Source organism: Plecotus auritus (genome assembly GCF_963455305.1).
Source record: "Plecotus auritus genome assembly, chromosome: 5".
In the NCBI taxonomy this organism is placed as follows: domain Eukaryota; kingdom Metazoa; phylum Chordata; class Mammalia; order Chiroptera; family Vespertilionidae; genus Plecotus; species Plecotus auritus.
The window spans coordinates 116,005,154-116,021,858 of NC_137776.1; the positions used below are offsets into that span (position 1 = coordinate 116,005,154).

General features: G+C 42.0%; 1 protein-coding gene across 2 annotated transcripts in view; it reads left to right on the forward strand.

Moving 5' to 3' along the window:
• MOB3B (MOB kinase activator 3B) overlaps positions 1–16,705 on the forward strand; it is a 194,505-nt gene that overhangs the window by 58,120 nt on the left and 119,680 nt on the right. For both annotated transcript variants that reach the window (XM_080667991.1, XM_080667992.1), the window contains exon 2: positions 6,831–7,445. In XM_080667991.1, the coding sequence (XP_080524117.1) occupies positions 7,028–7,445 (418 nt within the window). In that variant the 5' untranslated portion in view covers positions 6,831–7,027. The remainder of the gene's footprint in view (positions 1–6,830; positions 7,446–16,705) is intronic.

The following is a 16,705-nucleotide window of genomic DNA, read 5'->3' on the forward strand; positions in this document are numbered from 1 at the left end:
CCCAGTTGGTTCTTCTCAAATTTACCCTCTAAATGAGTTTGTTCCTCCACTTGCCCCAAGGCAACCTTAGTAAAAAGACAAAGAAAGGCCAGTCGTGGACTTAGGGAAAATACTTCCTCGTAAAAACCAGGAGTGAGGAAATGGGGTTGTCCTCTAAAAGTTTCCAAGCTTTTATACAGTTTGAGGGTCAGGTGTTCAGGTCTTGTGGGAAAGAAGTCAAAGACCAGACCAGGTCTGATTGGGATCCCCATTGACCATGAAGCTAGTTAATAATCTGAGATAACCTGATACACAAGAAATCGGGGTCAATAAATATAGCACTGATATTTGCCCACCTTTACTTACATCATCCCACTTATCCCCCAAACACTGTGATATTCTGTTATCACCTTCATTTAACCAAGGAAGAATCTGAAACAAGAGATCGTGATTAGCCCAGAGGGTAACTAGGTAAGGGCAGAGTCTGGACTCAAAAGGCAGGGCTCTCTCCAGTTCTCCAGGCGGCCATATCGATTACAGTTACTTGTTTGATTCTATTTTGTTTCAAACCTCTTTTGTAGTTGTTGTGGGCATGTTCAGGAGCGTAGAGAGGATAGCATTATTAATTATTTGTCTCCGTGTTATCCTCTTTGTCCATCTGTTTTCACCTCAGCAGATTGAAAAGCTCCCAGGTAGATGGTTGTCTTTTCTCTCCTGAAGTTTCTGGGGATGCAGCCTTCATCCTCCAGCCAGATAACTAATCAGAAAGTTATTCCTGTTATCTGAACACAGAGATCCCTGCTGAGTCATAACCTGAGGTATTGTATTAAATGTAAAGCATTTTAAAGTTTAAAACAAGAACTTTCATACTTCATTCGAAAAAGTGTTTGCCCTGGTATATCAAAATTCATGAGATAATATTGCAGTGGGTTTTATTACTAGAAAAAATGTTGGAATCCCCTCACAATGTTAAGCTAAGTGGGTTATAAATGTAGAGGAATATTGACTCACCACCAGATTACTTGGATTAATATTATTTCATTTTGCATGAGAATGAGAAGTCCATCCAAATGAAGCAAGAAGGACGTGTTGATTTTACTCTTTTCTGCTATCCGGGGCTCCCCTTCCCTATCTCTTGCTTATAAACACACATTTGCATTGAATTATTTTTCATTACTCATATCATTTCTTGGTGTCATGTCAGAAGTTGTTGTTTCATTTGTTACTCATCACCCTGTTAATAACTATGTAGTGGTTTTCCATTTATAAAGTGCTTTCACCGGCAATGTCTCTTTAAATTTTCACAATAACCTTGAGAAATAAGCACCATTACCTTTAAAGAAGTTAAAACTGAGGTTCATAAAGGGTTTCTTATCCAAAGACTTAGCCAGTTAGAGCTATTGTCAGGACCTGAATCCAGGTCATCTGACTAGATCACAAAGGTTCAAGAAACATGTGTCTTTGGGAGTGGCATGTGATTGTGTGCTAGGGCTAGGTCTGTGCTTCTCCCACGCCCTTCGCCAACCCCCTCAGATGTGCCCAAGAAGTTCCCCTGGTGTGTGTGTGTGTGTGTGTGTGTGTGTGTGTGTGTGTGTGTGTGAACTACCCAACAGTCTCAATAGGCAGTCTTAATTGGGGTTAAGGGTTTTTGAGACAACTTGACTACCTCCTGGTTTTATTACTTGAGACAAAGTTTTAATCGTGCTGTATCTCAAGTTTCCCTAAAATAGGGAAAATAATAATGCCTACTCATTTGGTTGTTGTGAAAATTAAAATAAGTAGCAAAATAAATGTGAGTTATTATCACTGTTACGAAATTAAGTTGAATAGAATTTTATGCATTCTAAGATTCCAGGTGGCTGTTTGGTCTCTCGATAATCTGACTATTAAAACGTGCATCCTAATATGATTGTAATAATGATGAGGATGATGGCAGCAACCACATTACTCAGTGCCCACTGCATTCCAGACATTTTGCAGATACCTTTTGAATGTTCACAGCAACCCCGCAGATGCTGTGTTCTCAGCTACATGGCTATATTGCTTCCAAATCTTGCCTGCAATTGCTGTCAATTTTACCCACCACTCCCAAGCTTAACACAATACCCTTTTGAAAATTAGAAATATATTTTCAGTCTTCTAGCCCATTTTGTACTCTCTTGCAGTAGTTCCAGATGTCATACATAAGTTGCCATAGTGCCAGGGGTAAAATTTTCCAGACCCCAAGACTCAAATTCACTTCGAGTGGCTAAGATTAAATAAGTCTGTTGACAGTTAAGGAACTAACTTCCTTGAATTTTAATATTTTTCCTTTAAAGCAAGACTTTTCCGAGAAAGAATTGGCATAACCTGTCTCAAAGAGAAAGAAGGAAATGGTAATTGACAATGACCTTTCTCCCATGTATCAGACAGAGGTTCTGAGTGATAGTACATTAGCTAGTATATACCTGTGCTTGAAAAACTAAAAACACCTTTTTTTTTTCTGCCTTAATTTGTTTTAATTTAAGCTGTTACATTATCTTTATCTGTAATGCCCTCTCCACCCTCCATTCTCCCACTTGCCTTAGGTATTGTGTTCTCAAATCATGTGTCTTTTTTTAAACACAAAAGTATTTTCTAGCCAGTTCAAAGATCTGGAAATAATAGGGTAAGTGGTAATGACTTGGAGTTTTCTATTCTTTGAAAAAATTATTAAAATAATTAGTATGTCTTTCATAAATTATAAGTAGGTTAACTGAGCATTTATCTTATAATAATTCTACCTTCACTATTTATTTTTAAAACTGTGGTAACATTGGATCCATCCTATCCACGTGTGGACCAAAGGTTTGCCATCTTCCTTGTTATTGGGAATCCAAGCCAGTCTCTTGGCCTCAGGAAGGCCATTATTTAAGAGAACTTTATGTTCTTTAAGAAAACATTTTTTTTAAAAAAATCTGTGTTTTCTTCAGCAGAACATGAGTAGGTACTGAATTAAACCACATCAAATAAATTGTACCCTTTTCTATCCTTCCACTTTTTGTCACCACGGTGTCTTCTTCGGAAAGGCAGTGTTGAGTTTGTGAAAGGGAGAATCACTGTGGGTCTCTGACATAGACACCTGCGCACTGAGCACTCCCTCCTGTTGCTGCTGCTGCACTGTGCAAGGTTGAGCACCATGTTTTTGTCTTTGGAATATTTACTCATATTTTTAATGCTAAAATGTCCTACTAAATAAATATGTAAGTAAAACAGTGAGAATACAACTTGAATGGACATTGAAGAGCTAGAAGATGACGGGGGAGTGAAGGCAATGTGACACACTTCTTAGGGCTGCACCTATTTGTCCTGATTTCATCCGTGTTAAGAAATAACATGGACTTTTTAAAGCTCTTCAATCATGGCTGTCTTTCAAGGTTAAAGTGAGGCCGTAATATTTCTGCTAACTAATCTAGAATATAACAAAGTTGAGGAGGTAGGTTAGTTGGACACACACACAAAAAAAATTGCAAGGCTGTTTCTTAGGCAGGAATCTCCAATTTGGGGATTGTCTTGTGAGCAAAGATAGCACCTAATAAGTAGGCAGGAGTAAAATGGTACGTAAATGTTGATAGAATCACGTTTTTAGGTACATCCTTTTTTATAAAATTCTTTATTGTTTAAAGTATTACATATAGTATTATATATGTCTCCTTTTTCCCCCATTGACCTCTCCCCAGCCACCCCCACCCCCCAGCACATGCCCTCACCCCTCTAGTATCTGTGTCCATTGGTTATGCTTATATGCATGCATACAAGTCCTTTGGTTGATCTCTTAACGCCTCCCGTCCCCTCCCCTTCCCGTCTTCCCTCTGAAGTTTGACGGGCTCTTCGATGCTTCTCTGGCTCTGGCTCTATTTTTGTTCATCAGTTTATGTTGTTCATTATATTCCACAAATGACTGAAATCATGTGATATTTATTTTCTCTGACTGGCTTGTTTCGCTTAGCATAATGCTCTCCATGTCTATTCATGTTTTGCGAATGGTAGGAGTTCTTTCTTTTTTACAGCAACATTAGTATTCCATTGTAGGCAAATCCTTTATTGGATCCTGGGAAGGTCAGATGTTCATTTTATTCACACACACACACTTTAAAATATAAACCTATTTTTATTCAATATTTGGGGTATGAGAAGAAGGTTCTACAGACTGTTCCAGCCATAAAGAGAAAAATATAGTGGGAAGATGGGAAATCAGACTAGTCATTTTTCAATTTTGAAGAGATGGAAATTTTAGGTAACAGTGGAGAGGAATGACCCATTTGAAAGAGATGTTGGGCAGATGTCTAGATCTTTCAGGAAGGGACATTTCAGAATAGCCCAGCAGCTGGGCTTACAGGCTGAGATAGAGCCACCAAAGAACTAAAGACAGGAGGTACAATTTCATTTCACTTTTGCAGTTTCACTTTTATACAAAGGGTTCTTCATTCACTATCATTCTTTCATTCATTCATTCAGCAGCCATTCAGTGAAGGTGGCTCTGTACCCGGCACCACAGTAGCCCCTGGAGCCCCAGCAATGACCATGACATGGTAGCTTCCTCATGTGGGGTACTTCTGGGGCATTTCTCTTATGGCCTTCCTGTAGGGAGTTGCCTTGCCAGCTGGTCCTGCCAGGAGGACTCCTTCATCCAACAGATGAAATATCGATCCTCTTTCTTCCCAGCTCATATCAGCGTCAGTCTCTTTTCTCTCTGTCCTGCCCACCCTTCTGTGCCATCAAGGTCTCTTTAGAGAAGATGGATCTCTCAGGACTGAATGGGAGATTTGTTTTATTTCTTCCTTATCCTTGGCAAGGACTCTCATTTATTTATTTATTTTTTAACAAATAAGGCAGAACACATCAATAGGAAAAGAAAAATAAGAACTTTCCTTGCCAGTGTTGCTTAGTTACCTTGTCAACATTCCCTTACAGCCCGGCTGAATTCTCCCTGCATATTTTTATAGTGCACATCATGTTTTATTGCTCTAATTGATCTATTAAGCAGAAAATATGGAGAACATATGGCGCTCCTGTCAATTTTATGCTGTTTATTTGGATTTCCATGTTTCTCTTTCCACAAGACCTCATTCCTTATCATCTTTTTTCATTCTAACCTGGGTAGCAATGGGAAGGAATCACATCACTATTTAAATTGGTGCTTTTAACTTTGTAGCTTAAAAAGCAAAACCCAATAGGCTAACCTCAAAACTAGACATCACATTGTGGATTTCTCAAAGGAAGGGACCAAGTTTTTAGTTGCTCTGTATTCTTTCTGCCTTAGCCCCATGTCTGCCACATAAAAGGCCTATAGTAAATGTTTATTGGTTAAAAGAACAATTGGTTTTACATATTTATTGAGAACTAGCATTGTAGTGGGTACTATTAATAATATAGAATGTGCTTATAGTTTCTACCCAGGGAGCAAAACTTATGACTTGTTCTTTTCTTCCTGGAGACAAGGACAGAGAATAATGACTGTTACTGCCAACACTACATTTTATTTAGTGCAAGAAGCTTTTCTGCATGAGGCTGTAGCAGCAGTATCAGCAGCCACTTTCCATCTGGTATTTATGAAAAGGTATTCACTAGGAATCTCCTAGCTTCAGGGTGCTGTGCTGTCCAAATCAATCAAGATCAAAATACCTGGTCATTGTCACCATCTGTCAAGGCCATTGTATTCAAAATAGTGAGTCTCTGGGTCATTCTCTTTCTCACACACACATATGCAAACTCAACTGAAAATTATGTTTATGATGCCAAGAAAACACCAAATGAAAGTTTATTTAATCATCTCTTACCCCAGCCAGTCAGGCACCCTTTCAACCCAGTGTTCCTCAAAGCATATACTTCTTAGATTTTATTAAAATGCAGACTTAGATCTACTAAGTCTGGGAGGAGGCCCAAGAGCCTGCATTTCTAATAAGATCCCTTAGTCAGATCAGGCCTTGATAATTAAAGCATCATCCATGGACCAGTAGATTTGGCACCACCAGGGAGCTTGTTAGAAACGCAGATTCCACTCTGGCTGGTGTACTCAGTGGTTAGAATGCCTGCCTGTGCACCGAAGGGTCTCAGGTTCGATTCTGAGTCAAGGGCATGGACATGGTTGCATGTTCGATCCCTCGCCCTGGTTGGGGCACGTGCCAGAGGCAACCAATTGATGTGTCTCTCTCACATCAATGTTTCTCTCTCTCTCTCTCTCCCTTCCTCCCACCCTTCCCCCCCCCTTCCTCTCACTCTCTCTAAAAATCAGAGGAAAAAATATCCTCAGGTGAAGGGGTGAAGATTAACAAAACAATAAAAAGAAAGAAATGCAGATTCTTAGGTGCCATCTCAGACCTACTGGGTCAGAACCTGGGTTTTAACAAAATCCCACATTAACATTTGAGAAGCATTGTTCTAACCATTTAACATGCCTATAATATAAGTTATAGGCAGGAGTCCTGATGGGGCTCTGGGTTGGAAAATAAGGCAGGTAGACTTCCTGTTCCCATTTCAAAACTCTTGTGTACCCCTCCTCCAATTTAGTACCTGGCACCGGATAAAGGCACAGACAGATGTCTCTTTGTTTAGTCATTCAGTGGCATGATGAATTTGTTATCTATCTTGACTACCATGTTCATCCATAACACCTTGGAGAGGTCCATTGGGCCTATGATCACACAAGGAGGAGTAACCAGATATTTGACCAAGATCACGAATACGGCTTCCCAGGGGTTTGGCTTAACCTCCACATCCACATGTCTGGATGGAAGTGGGCACAGCTAAATGCAAAATGGAAATCTGGTCTAAGCCTTTGTCATTTCTTAAATGGAACCCGGGCACTTATGAGACTCTTTTCTCTCCTTTAGGAAGCAACATGAGATTCCCCCGGAAATCACTCGAGAAAAAGATGGAAGGGGCCATTTAAAATAGATAGAAGCTGCAGGCCGCAAGACTGGGGCCAGAGGGCTGGCAGTGGAAAACTCTGTTGGGCTGTGATCTCTCACTGAGAAGTTCCAGGTGCTTTTTTGCTACCTGCAAAACAAAGGAAGAAAAGGAGAAGACCATGTCCATAGCTCTGAAGCAGGTGTTCAACAAGGACAAGACCTTCCGGCCCAAGAGGAAATTCGAACCTGGCACACAGAGGTTTGAGCTCCACAAACGGGCTCAGGCGTCCCTCAACTCAGGCGTGGACCTGAAGGCGGCGGTGCAGCTGCCCAGTGGGGAGGACCAGAATGACTGGGTGGCCGTGCACGTGGTGGACTTCTTCAATCGGATCAACCTCATCTACGGCACCATCTGTGAGTTCTGCACCGAGAGGACCTGCCCTGTGATGTCAGGGGGCCCCAAATATGAGTATCGGTGGCAGGATGACCTCAAGTACAAGAAGCCGACCGCACTGCCCGCTCCCCAGTACATGAACCTCCTTATGGATTGGATCGAGGTCCAGATCAACAACGAAGACATATTTCCAACATGTGTGGGTAAGTCCATGGCCAGCTTCTTGGTTATTTTGTCACATCCCACCTGAGCTCAGAAGGGTTGTAGAGGCTCCTTCCAGTACTGCCTTTGAACACTGGATACCACACGTCATCAATCAATGTTTCCCCAAATTCCATCTCTCACATACCTGCAGTTTCTTTTTCTATATCTAAGAACCTCATTGAAATTTTGAAAAATAACATTTGTGGATCACTTACAATAATTTCATGGACCTCAATCATGAAATTACACCTGTCACATGCTGGGGAACATTGTCTTAGTGAAATGTTAGATTTGATCTTGCTGGCTTCCTTAGGACTAGACCCTAACCCCACCCAGTCATTCTGACAAGGTTCTTATTATTTACTAATTAACTAGTTAAAGTTACATGATCTCTGGTACAGTCACTGGTATTTACCTCTCAGGTTAAGAAATCCTAATGGGAGAATCCATGGATTTGTTTGGGGACCAATCAAACAAGGGGTTAGCATTCTGGGAAAATAAAGATCCTGCCATTCTGTTCTTCCCTCTCCTGATCACAGGTTATTTATCCCAGGTTATGCTGTCAACTCTGGACCCTTGTGTAGTTGCTAGACTCACCAGGACACTTGAAGTGCAAATGCTTTTGTTTCCCTTGTGCTCTGAGTCATGAAACTCTTCAAGGGGAAGAGCCAAACCTTTTCTACCCTTTGTATTTATTTCTTTATGCTGCTGATCATTGCTGTTTCCATGCACTGACAGGCTGAATTTAAAATTCAGGTTTTTTAGGCCCTAGGTTCAACAGGAAAGAGCAATCTCCTTACTTCCATTGTCATATCTCCAGTGTCCAGCTAGCCTGGTGCCTGGAATCCCTTGTAGGCACTCAGGAAATATTTGTGGAATGACTGAAAAAATACTTGTGCTGTTAGAAAGTATTATTTAAAAGCTCTGAAATGGTTGGCGGATAAAAGAAGCATTTGAAATGCATTGCTGAAATCACTTCTAGTTGGGATGTGTGTGTCCCCATGTGGCATATGGAAACTTGAGGTGGGCGTATGGAAGTAATTAAGTTAATATTAGAAGAAAGTGCATAAATTGATTAAGGCAGTGTGTACATCTTGAAATATTCAGCACACAAACCAGTTTGCTCAGAATCATGGTGTTGCCTTGACTTGTCCAGTCCCCTCATGCTCTTTCTCTCTGCTGCCCCTTGTTAAGGAAGGAGGTTGTGGGTGGGGGTGCAAACCCTGCCTCACCACAGTAGGAGGAAGAGGGCAGATTCCAACCCCTCTTGCCAGCCATCTAATAGGCACCTCCAGTGGGCGAGAATTTCTTAGGTTCATGTCTTTTTGCACTTTCTTTGACAGTCAGAGGCTTCTTTTGTTGCTGGGAAGAATTTTTCTTTTCCAAAAGCATCACCAGCCACTGCCAATGCTCTGTGCAGAGCATATGCTAGCAATAAAGGTAAATAAATGTGGGCCAGGAGACCTCCTCTTTGTCCTTTCCCTTCTGTTCCTGCTCCCTGATGCTTTGAACTCTGGGCATTTCTGCTCTTGCTTGCAGCTGTGGCTACCACGTAGAGTGGGTGACCAGAAACCACATCAGAGCCATGGTGTGTTACTTGAGGGTGAGGAAATTCCTGGAGGTGGTTTTAGACTTTGCTCGGAGGAAATCAGGGGGTGTCCCCTAGAGTAATTGAATTTGCTATCTTTTTCTAGACATTTTTTTTTAGCCATTCACTTGGTTTGGGGGGCATACTCCTCATCAGAATCCTTCTCAATTTATGCTCCATAGTCCACCAATGTTCTGGGAGATTTTAATAGGTGCACCATGATTTTTTCCCCCATGAAAAAATAAGTTTGGGAAGTGCTGAGTGAAATTAATTTCTTTATTGCAGGACTTTTAATATGCTAATATGCATTATAAATCTCCAAGAAAGGAATACTATTTTAGTATGTAGTATTTCCTAATTTGAACCTGCTGGCTTTTTTTTTTTTTTTAATGTAACATCAATCTTTTGGGAAATGTTGATCTATATAAATTAGAGTTGTCAAACTTTTGTTTGTATCAGAATTACTTGGGGCTTCTGTTAAAAATATAAATTCCCTGTTTTTTTTCCTTAACAACTAAATTAGAATCTCTTAGGTAAGACCTAAGAATTTGCACTTTTAATAAGAACCCAGCACTCTATCCTGTTTATTGTAACCACCCAGAATGCTTTTCATTGTCAAGAAACAATGTGTTTCTTACCTCTCTGGTTTTATCCACACTGTTCTCTCCTTCTGGATTCACCATCTTCTCTTGCATCCTTGATACCATGTCTTCTTCCACCAATTGAGTGTAAGCCCCTTACATTTATGGTATATGTCTTATTCATTTGACTGTCCCAGCATTAATCCAGTCTTGGTGCCTTGTAAGTTGTTGAATGGGTGGGTGGGAGGATGGATGGATGGATGGATGGACAGAAGGAAGGATGGAAAAATAATTTTTATAAAGTCCCAACATGTCTACGTATGTGGCTGGTGATCAAAGTGAAGTTAAACAAATGTCTCTGAATCTCTTTAGTATCATCCAGGGTATTTTGTGTACCTTGCCTCCACAAAGTTTAATTTTCCCTGTTTAACTTTTCCAAGGTGAAATGTTAGGGCTCAGTAAAAACAACCACCATCCACCATCACCCTGAGGGTCTTCATGAGCCTCCTGCTCACCTCTGTGATTTGCCCTCAGACCATATTTTGCTATTTTTTGAAATAACTTATCTTCAGGAGCCACTTTCTTTGTTAGAATTCACTTCCTTCTCTTCTTCCTCCCTGCTATTCCAGCCTACTTTTCTTCTTTTTGATCTTTGTGCTGCTATGAGTCATCATTATCATGAAATTGATCGAGACACCTGTCAGGATAGAGTAAAAGAAGAATTCTCAGCCAACAGCAGACCCTGGGTGGATGAGAAACGGGGACTTCTGCTTAGCATTACAGCTTTGAATCCGAGGCATACTTCTGGGGAGTGGGAGGGGCTCCAACTTCACCTCCTCCCCACTGTGATCCAAGGAAATAGAACCGGAAAATACTGACAGATGTGAAGGCTTCGCCCTTCATTAGGTATTAAAGGGTATAAACAGCTGTTGATCAGTATCATTGAAATATGGAGGAAAGAAAAGCTTTAATCTGCTCCTAGATTCCAGGGTAACCAGGAGACCCGGGCTGTTTCAGAAGTTGAGCTTTCTCAGTTGGGGAAATACCAAGCAGATGTGGCTCCCTTGTGAACCATAGTCTCCTGCACTTTCCTTGATCCTCTCCAGCTTCCTTTGTTAAAAAGCCAACAGATGTCCCCATTGAAGCTCCTAAGGTAGCAGTAACTTCAGAAGCAAGGCCATCTCCTCTTCGATTGTATCTCTTTCCACTTTTAGAGATAATGACAGAAAATAGGAAGCCTACGAAGCCACAACCTTTTTTTCCTGTTATTTGTCTAATTATAATAATTTTTGTGTCCTAGCCCTCAGCTCTCCATTTTTCTATTATGTAATAGGATTGACTATCTTAGATCTGACACTCAGAAAAAAAAATGAGTAGAAAACTTAGAGTTCCTCCAACTCATGTTTTAAAAAAAGTCTTTGAATGTGGAGCAATAAGAACATTTTAAAAAATAATTACATGATCTCACCTACCTCTGTGGTTTTAGGATAAATGGGTGTCAGAAAAGGAAAGATCGGGGAGAGGAAGGGAAGGAGCAAGGAAGGGAATTCATATTTATTAAGTCTGCTAAGTGCCAGGCACTATTAATCTTTCTTAATTCTTATAATAACTCAATGAATTAAATATCTCAGTTTACCAATGAGCAAGCTGATATTTAAACAAGCTAAGGGGTTCCCGGTTTTACAGCTGATAAGTCATTCACAAATCAGCATTGTAGCTCAAGAGTGTCTGGCCAAAAATCAATGCCTTTGTCCACTACCATTCACAGTATGTATCATTAGTTTGTAAAATTTCCTTCAGATAACTAAAGACTTCAATGGTTTTAGGAGGTTGTCTAGGATGGAGAAAATGTCAGAAAACGCAGTTTTTGCTATAATTTTTAAAGAAACGACTTGGTTTTGTTTTTACTTTGTTTTGTTTTTGTTCACTCCTGGTTAACTAATTACCTCCGGCATGCCTGAGGAGTTTACGGCCACTATAGCTGTTCCCACGTTGCATCCCAAGATTGGACAGAGGATGACATAGCCCAAGAAAGGCTTTGTGAGCTCATGACTGCCATTACTGCCATTCATTCAGTAAATGTTTGTCGAGCACCTGCTTGGAAGCTGGTTCTATTTTAGGCACCAAGAGAGCAAAGCAGAGATCCTGTCCTTGAGCAGCCTCCCTAATGTCCAGAAAGTCTAGTTGCTCCAAATTGCTCTGCACGTCTTCTAACATGAGTAGTTTGTTCAGCGGTCAAGTGCATAGTGGAAAGAGTTGCATCCCTCTGGCAACCTTTCTCATGAGACTACAGCTCAGTTTCAGCCTCTCTCAAAATATTGTGGCAAGAAACACGAGACAAAAAACTGTCCATAGAGATGAGCTTTTCAGTAATGGGCTGTCGGAGAACTGAGTTTATAATGAGTTTTTAAATTTTAACTTAGCATTTTCTATTGCATGTTTCCCTCATGGTATTTCAATTTTGATAGAAACGTATATAATACTGGTAAGACAGAATGTACATCAACAAAATAGACTTCCAGTGTCATAGACCCAACACTAGGCTTGTGCACAGAGACTTGGAGGAGGTCAGCTAGCTCTGCATTGCAGATGCTTGCGACACTGGTACAGCCTCTGAGCCAACATTTCTCTCTTAGTCAACTGCAGATTATAATTCTGATCTCACAGGGCTGTTGTAAAGATTAAATGAGGCAGTGTGAGTAAAAACTCATGGCTCAGAGCCATGAGCACCCAGAAGAGGTGCTGAAAAACAAATGTGTTAATCACCTCTCCGCATACATTTCTACATAGCTATTAACCAGAACTCCTATAGACCACTAAATGATTTCTGAACAATACCCTAGAAGAATAAAATGGGTTGTAAAAGACTCAATAAGATTTTAAAAAATTAGCTGTCTTCATTGCTGAATCATCATGATGAGGTGATAAATACTTCAGGTTTTCATCACTCAGAGACTTGGGGAAATTTTAATGTTACTTTAGGAGCTAGACCAACTCCTGGTTTCAGGGATGAGCACTTAACTCTTAAGAGAGAAAGCCTGGATGAATCTTCTTGCTTGGTTTTCAGAAGACTGTGTATTAAATCTGCTCATGTCCAGTGTCAAACCAGCAGGTTAGCTGGAGAGGGCCCACTAGTCACCCCTAGGGCAAGCCACTCATTAAAATCAGTGTTGGGCAAGGTGACCTGGATTTGATCTCTCAAGAGGATGGGCCTGTGAACTGGCGAGTTTTTCCAAGGCTTTGCAAATGTGGTTTGCCTTTGGGATCTGATAAGCTGACTCCCTAAGGATTTACTAGTTGGGAGGGTATAATCATAACGCTGCCATTTTCTGAACATGCACTCCCTAAATGCTTTAGCTGCATTATGTCATTTAATCTGTAAAACAACACCTTTAAGGCAGGTAGTCTGTTTCCATTTCACAAATTGAAAAGAGTAAGTACCATGCCCAGGGTCACACAGGCGCAGCTAGGACTCAGACCCAAGGCCACCCAGCTCCATAGCTCCTGCCCGCCCCTCCTCCAGCACCTCGTGCCTGTGATGTTCTTGCCCTAGAATCAACAATTCTTACTCCTGCCTGTTGCCTCCAATGTTAAGTCCTCTCTAAGCAATGTGGTCAGACAAACTCATCAGTCACAGCAAGGGACGTGGAAAGGGACAGGACCTGCATCCGAGGCAAACTGTATCGGGTCCTTACTGACAGCAACTCTGAGGTTCTGCTTTTTCACATCTTGCCTCTCTAGATCCTGATGCTAGTCACATTTGTCCAGTTGTCTGTTCATAGAAAACATGCAGAGACAGCTGAATCCGCTCTTCCCCACCCCCACCAGCTGCTGGAGATGGTCTACTGTGATGACCACAATTCCCCGCCCCCACCTTGTTACCCCAATGCTGCGGTGACTTGGTGGCTGAGTTAATGAGAACAGTGTTAAATAACAACCCCCACTCAACAGATCCCAAGAGATACCTCTGAGAAATGGTGAGGATGTCCATGTGCTAAGAAGCAGAGAGGAAGGGGAGTGGAGACAGGGAGCCCAGAGGGCCTAGACGAGGCTGCCCTGAAAATTAAGGCTGACTACCTGCTGTCGGACCTGCACTGTGTTCTCCATTACCTGTGCAATGTAATTTTAATGGGCCACATCTCAGGTGACAGGTTGTTACATCTCAGCATTAGCTGGGCAGGGACATGGGATATGTGATACTCCGTGGAAAGCAAAGATAAAAACAAAGGCTGTGATGGGTGGGGGAAGGGCACCTGCTGCTCTTACTCAGTTGGTGGCTATAGATGTGGGGCCCATCCTCAGCCCAGGGAGGCTGCATTGTGGGCGTCAGTGCTGCGTGGAGAGGCGTCGCCAAATGTGAGGGATGTGGAAATGTACCCAGAAGCCTGGAAGTGCAACGGGGTGAAGAAAGAGGACTAAACCAGAACTCTTGCCCAGACCAGAATATGGAGTTGGACAGACCATTGTATAAGCCACTTGAAGTAGGGGTGATGTCCCCAAGAGCACACAGGAGTTGTTACCCATGTCCCGACCGAGTTCTAAAGAGAGCACAGGTTTTTGTTTTCTGAGCAGAGTGTATCAGCAGGGCCCTGATACCATAGCCTTTTTACTCTGCCTTCCTGCTAGATAGAGCGTCTAGATACTGAAATAACTTTTGAAAAGAGGCCGCATGGTTCACCTGCCCTAGACTTCCATGTGTAGAAAGTGGTTCACAAGCTTTTCCTTTAAAACACCTGTAAGGCCTCTAAAGATGCTTTATCTTTGAAAACTCATATTAAATTCATATTCTAAATGATAATTCTATCCATGTTTTCTGTCACATAATTATTCTTTCCCCAAGTCTTTGTCTAGTAAAGTGGGTGCTCTGGGAAGATGAGCCAGTTTGGGAAGAAGGGGTAGTAACAAGAAACAGAAGCTTAGTCTAAGACCTGAGTTTGATTCCCAGTTACCAACTTCTAATAGCAAGTTTTCAGTCTCTCTAACCCGGTTGCTTGTCTATAAAATGCATGTCAAAGTATTTATTTTAGGATTGTCACTACTCCTATATAATAAAGAGCTAATATGCTAATTAGACTGAACAGCAGAACTATGTCTGGACGACCTTCCTAACGAAGCCAGGGCTGCGAGGGGCTGTGAGGGCCAAGCACCTTGCATGATTTTCGTGCATCAGGCCTCTAGAGTCTATAATAATAAAAGTGTAATATGCTAATTAGACAGGACATTCTTCTGGATGACCTTCTAGACAAAGCTGGGGCTGCGAGGGAAGCCTGGGTCCCAGGTGCCGGCTGCTGGGGGAAGGAAGGCCTACTCTTGCACGAATTTCATGCATTGGGCCTCTAGTATAAAACAACATGCTACATTTAAACACTTAGCACAACTTAGGTATGCATCCAATGTTAGCTCCCTCAATATCACACAGTACCATGAAGAAATAGACTGGTCAGGTGAGAAAGGAAAGAACCTGGGATGAAAATCCATCATTACATCTAACATTTGGCTATGGAGTTGATAATGCATGTTCCTTCATCTTTGCTACATTTTGTGGAACCAGTGCAGGAAAAGGTAAACGTTCTTGGGATGACATTAACTGTGTGGCCTTGACCGCCAGAACCAGGAACGGGTCCACAAGAGACCTGCAGGTGTTTCGCAGGCAAAGCCCGTGGCCCGCACGTGGCTTGCACGAAGCATTCCACCTTCTTGTTTCTGCCACAGGACGTAGCACCCTGCCTAACACTGTGCTGAGAGGACACGTGGTGAGTGAATCACCACCGGGCATGCGTGAATTGATCCACCGGTTCCATAGGTCAGATGCAGAACAGGTGTGCTCCTGAAAATTGGAGACCGTTCAATTTTTTTGTCATTTGGCTATGATTTTCATTTCTCAGAGAGAGTTCAATAAAGCAAGATTGGCAAAGGATCCCTTCATATGTTAATACCTCTTTAATGAAATGATGTGGAGTACAAACTGAAGTTGTTAGCTGTGGCTCAGGAAAAGGAAAAATCTTTCTTCAAAGGAAGCAATAGGTTTTCGGTGTTTCGACATCATCCAGCCCAGGATCCCAGGGCTGGAGAGCAGGGATGATGCAGGGAGGAAACTCCAGCCAGTAGTCAGGTGTTTATTTTGTTGCGCACCGTGTCATACTCTCCAGCAGGGATAGGCTCCTTGGCTTCCAGTGCGGCTGCAGTGAGGGAGCCCCTTCACTCATGGGCAGCACAGTGGAGCATCAGCATCTGGGGACCACCAGCAATTATTTGTGGATGACTACCTTCAGCATCACCTGATTGCCTGACCCAGCCAGGGCCTTCTCCCATGACCAGCAGGAGCAGAGTGAAGAAAACTGTTGGAGATTGAGGACTTCCCTGCTATGGCCCTCAGATAAATCGTTTCTATTTGACCATCCCAAGTGGGAAAGAAAAAGCCTGCGGCTCAGATTGTCTGTCTTTCTGTACCATGGAAGAGAAATATGAGCAAGTATGTTAATTACAGGCATCAAGTCCCGTGGGAAACAATCCATAGGCATTAACTATTGGATGGCTTTATTTTAGTTCTCCAAAAATAGGTTGCAGGTAAGGGCTCGTCTTCAGTGCAGGTTCAAATCTGTTCCTCTCCTACGGGCTGCGTGATCTTGGCCACCCCAGAACCTCTCTGAGCCCGTCTCCTGCTCTGGGAAGAGGGGGTAATAATGATAATGTCCACTTTGAAAGGCTATGAGAATTAAGTGTCATTACGCATAGAAAGCTCTTAGCGAGTTCCCGGCAGAGGATTAAGTGCTGAATATATTTGAGCTTTATTTCCTTTCCATAGCGATGAGGAAGGGAAGACCTCTGATTTATTGCAGCTTGTAGTGCTTGATTACATAGAATTTCTCCTGCAGTATTCTCTGCACATTTTTTTCCCCAACTGAAGTAAAAATTGAGGAAAGCGATTGATCGTGTCATAATTACAGTAGCTATCTTGGAAAAAATAACTTCCACGTCCATTAGAATCTCAGCTAATAATGAAAACTTTAACACTAGCTGAAAGCAATAGATTTACTTTTTCTGTAAGGAAGACAGCAGTTACAAAGTTTAAAATACACTAATAATAATG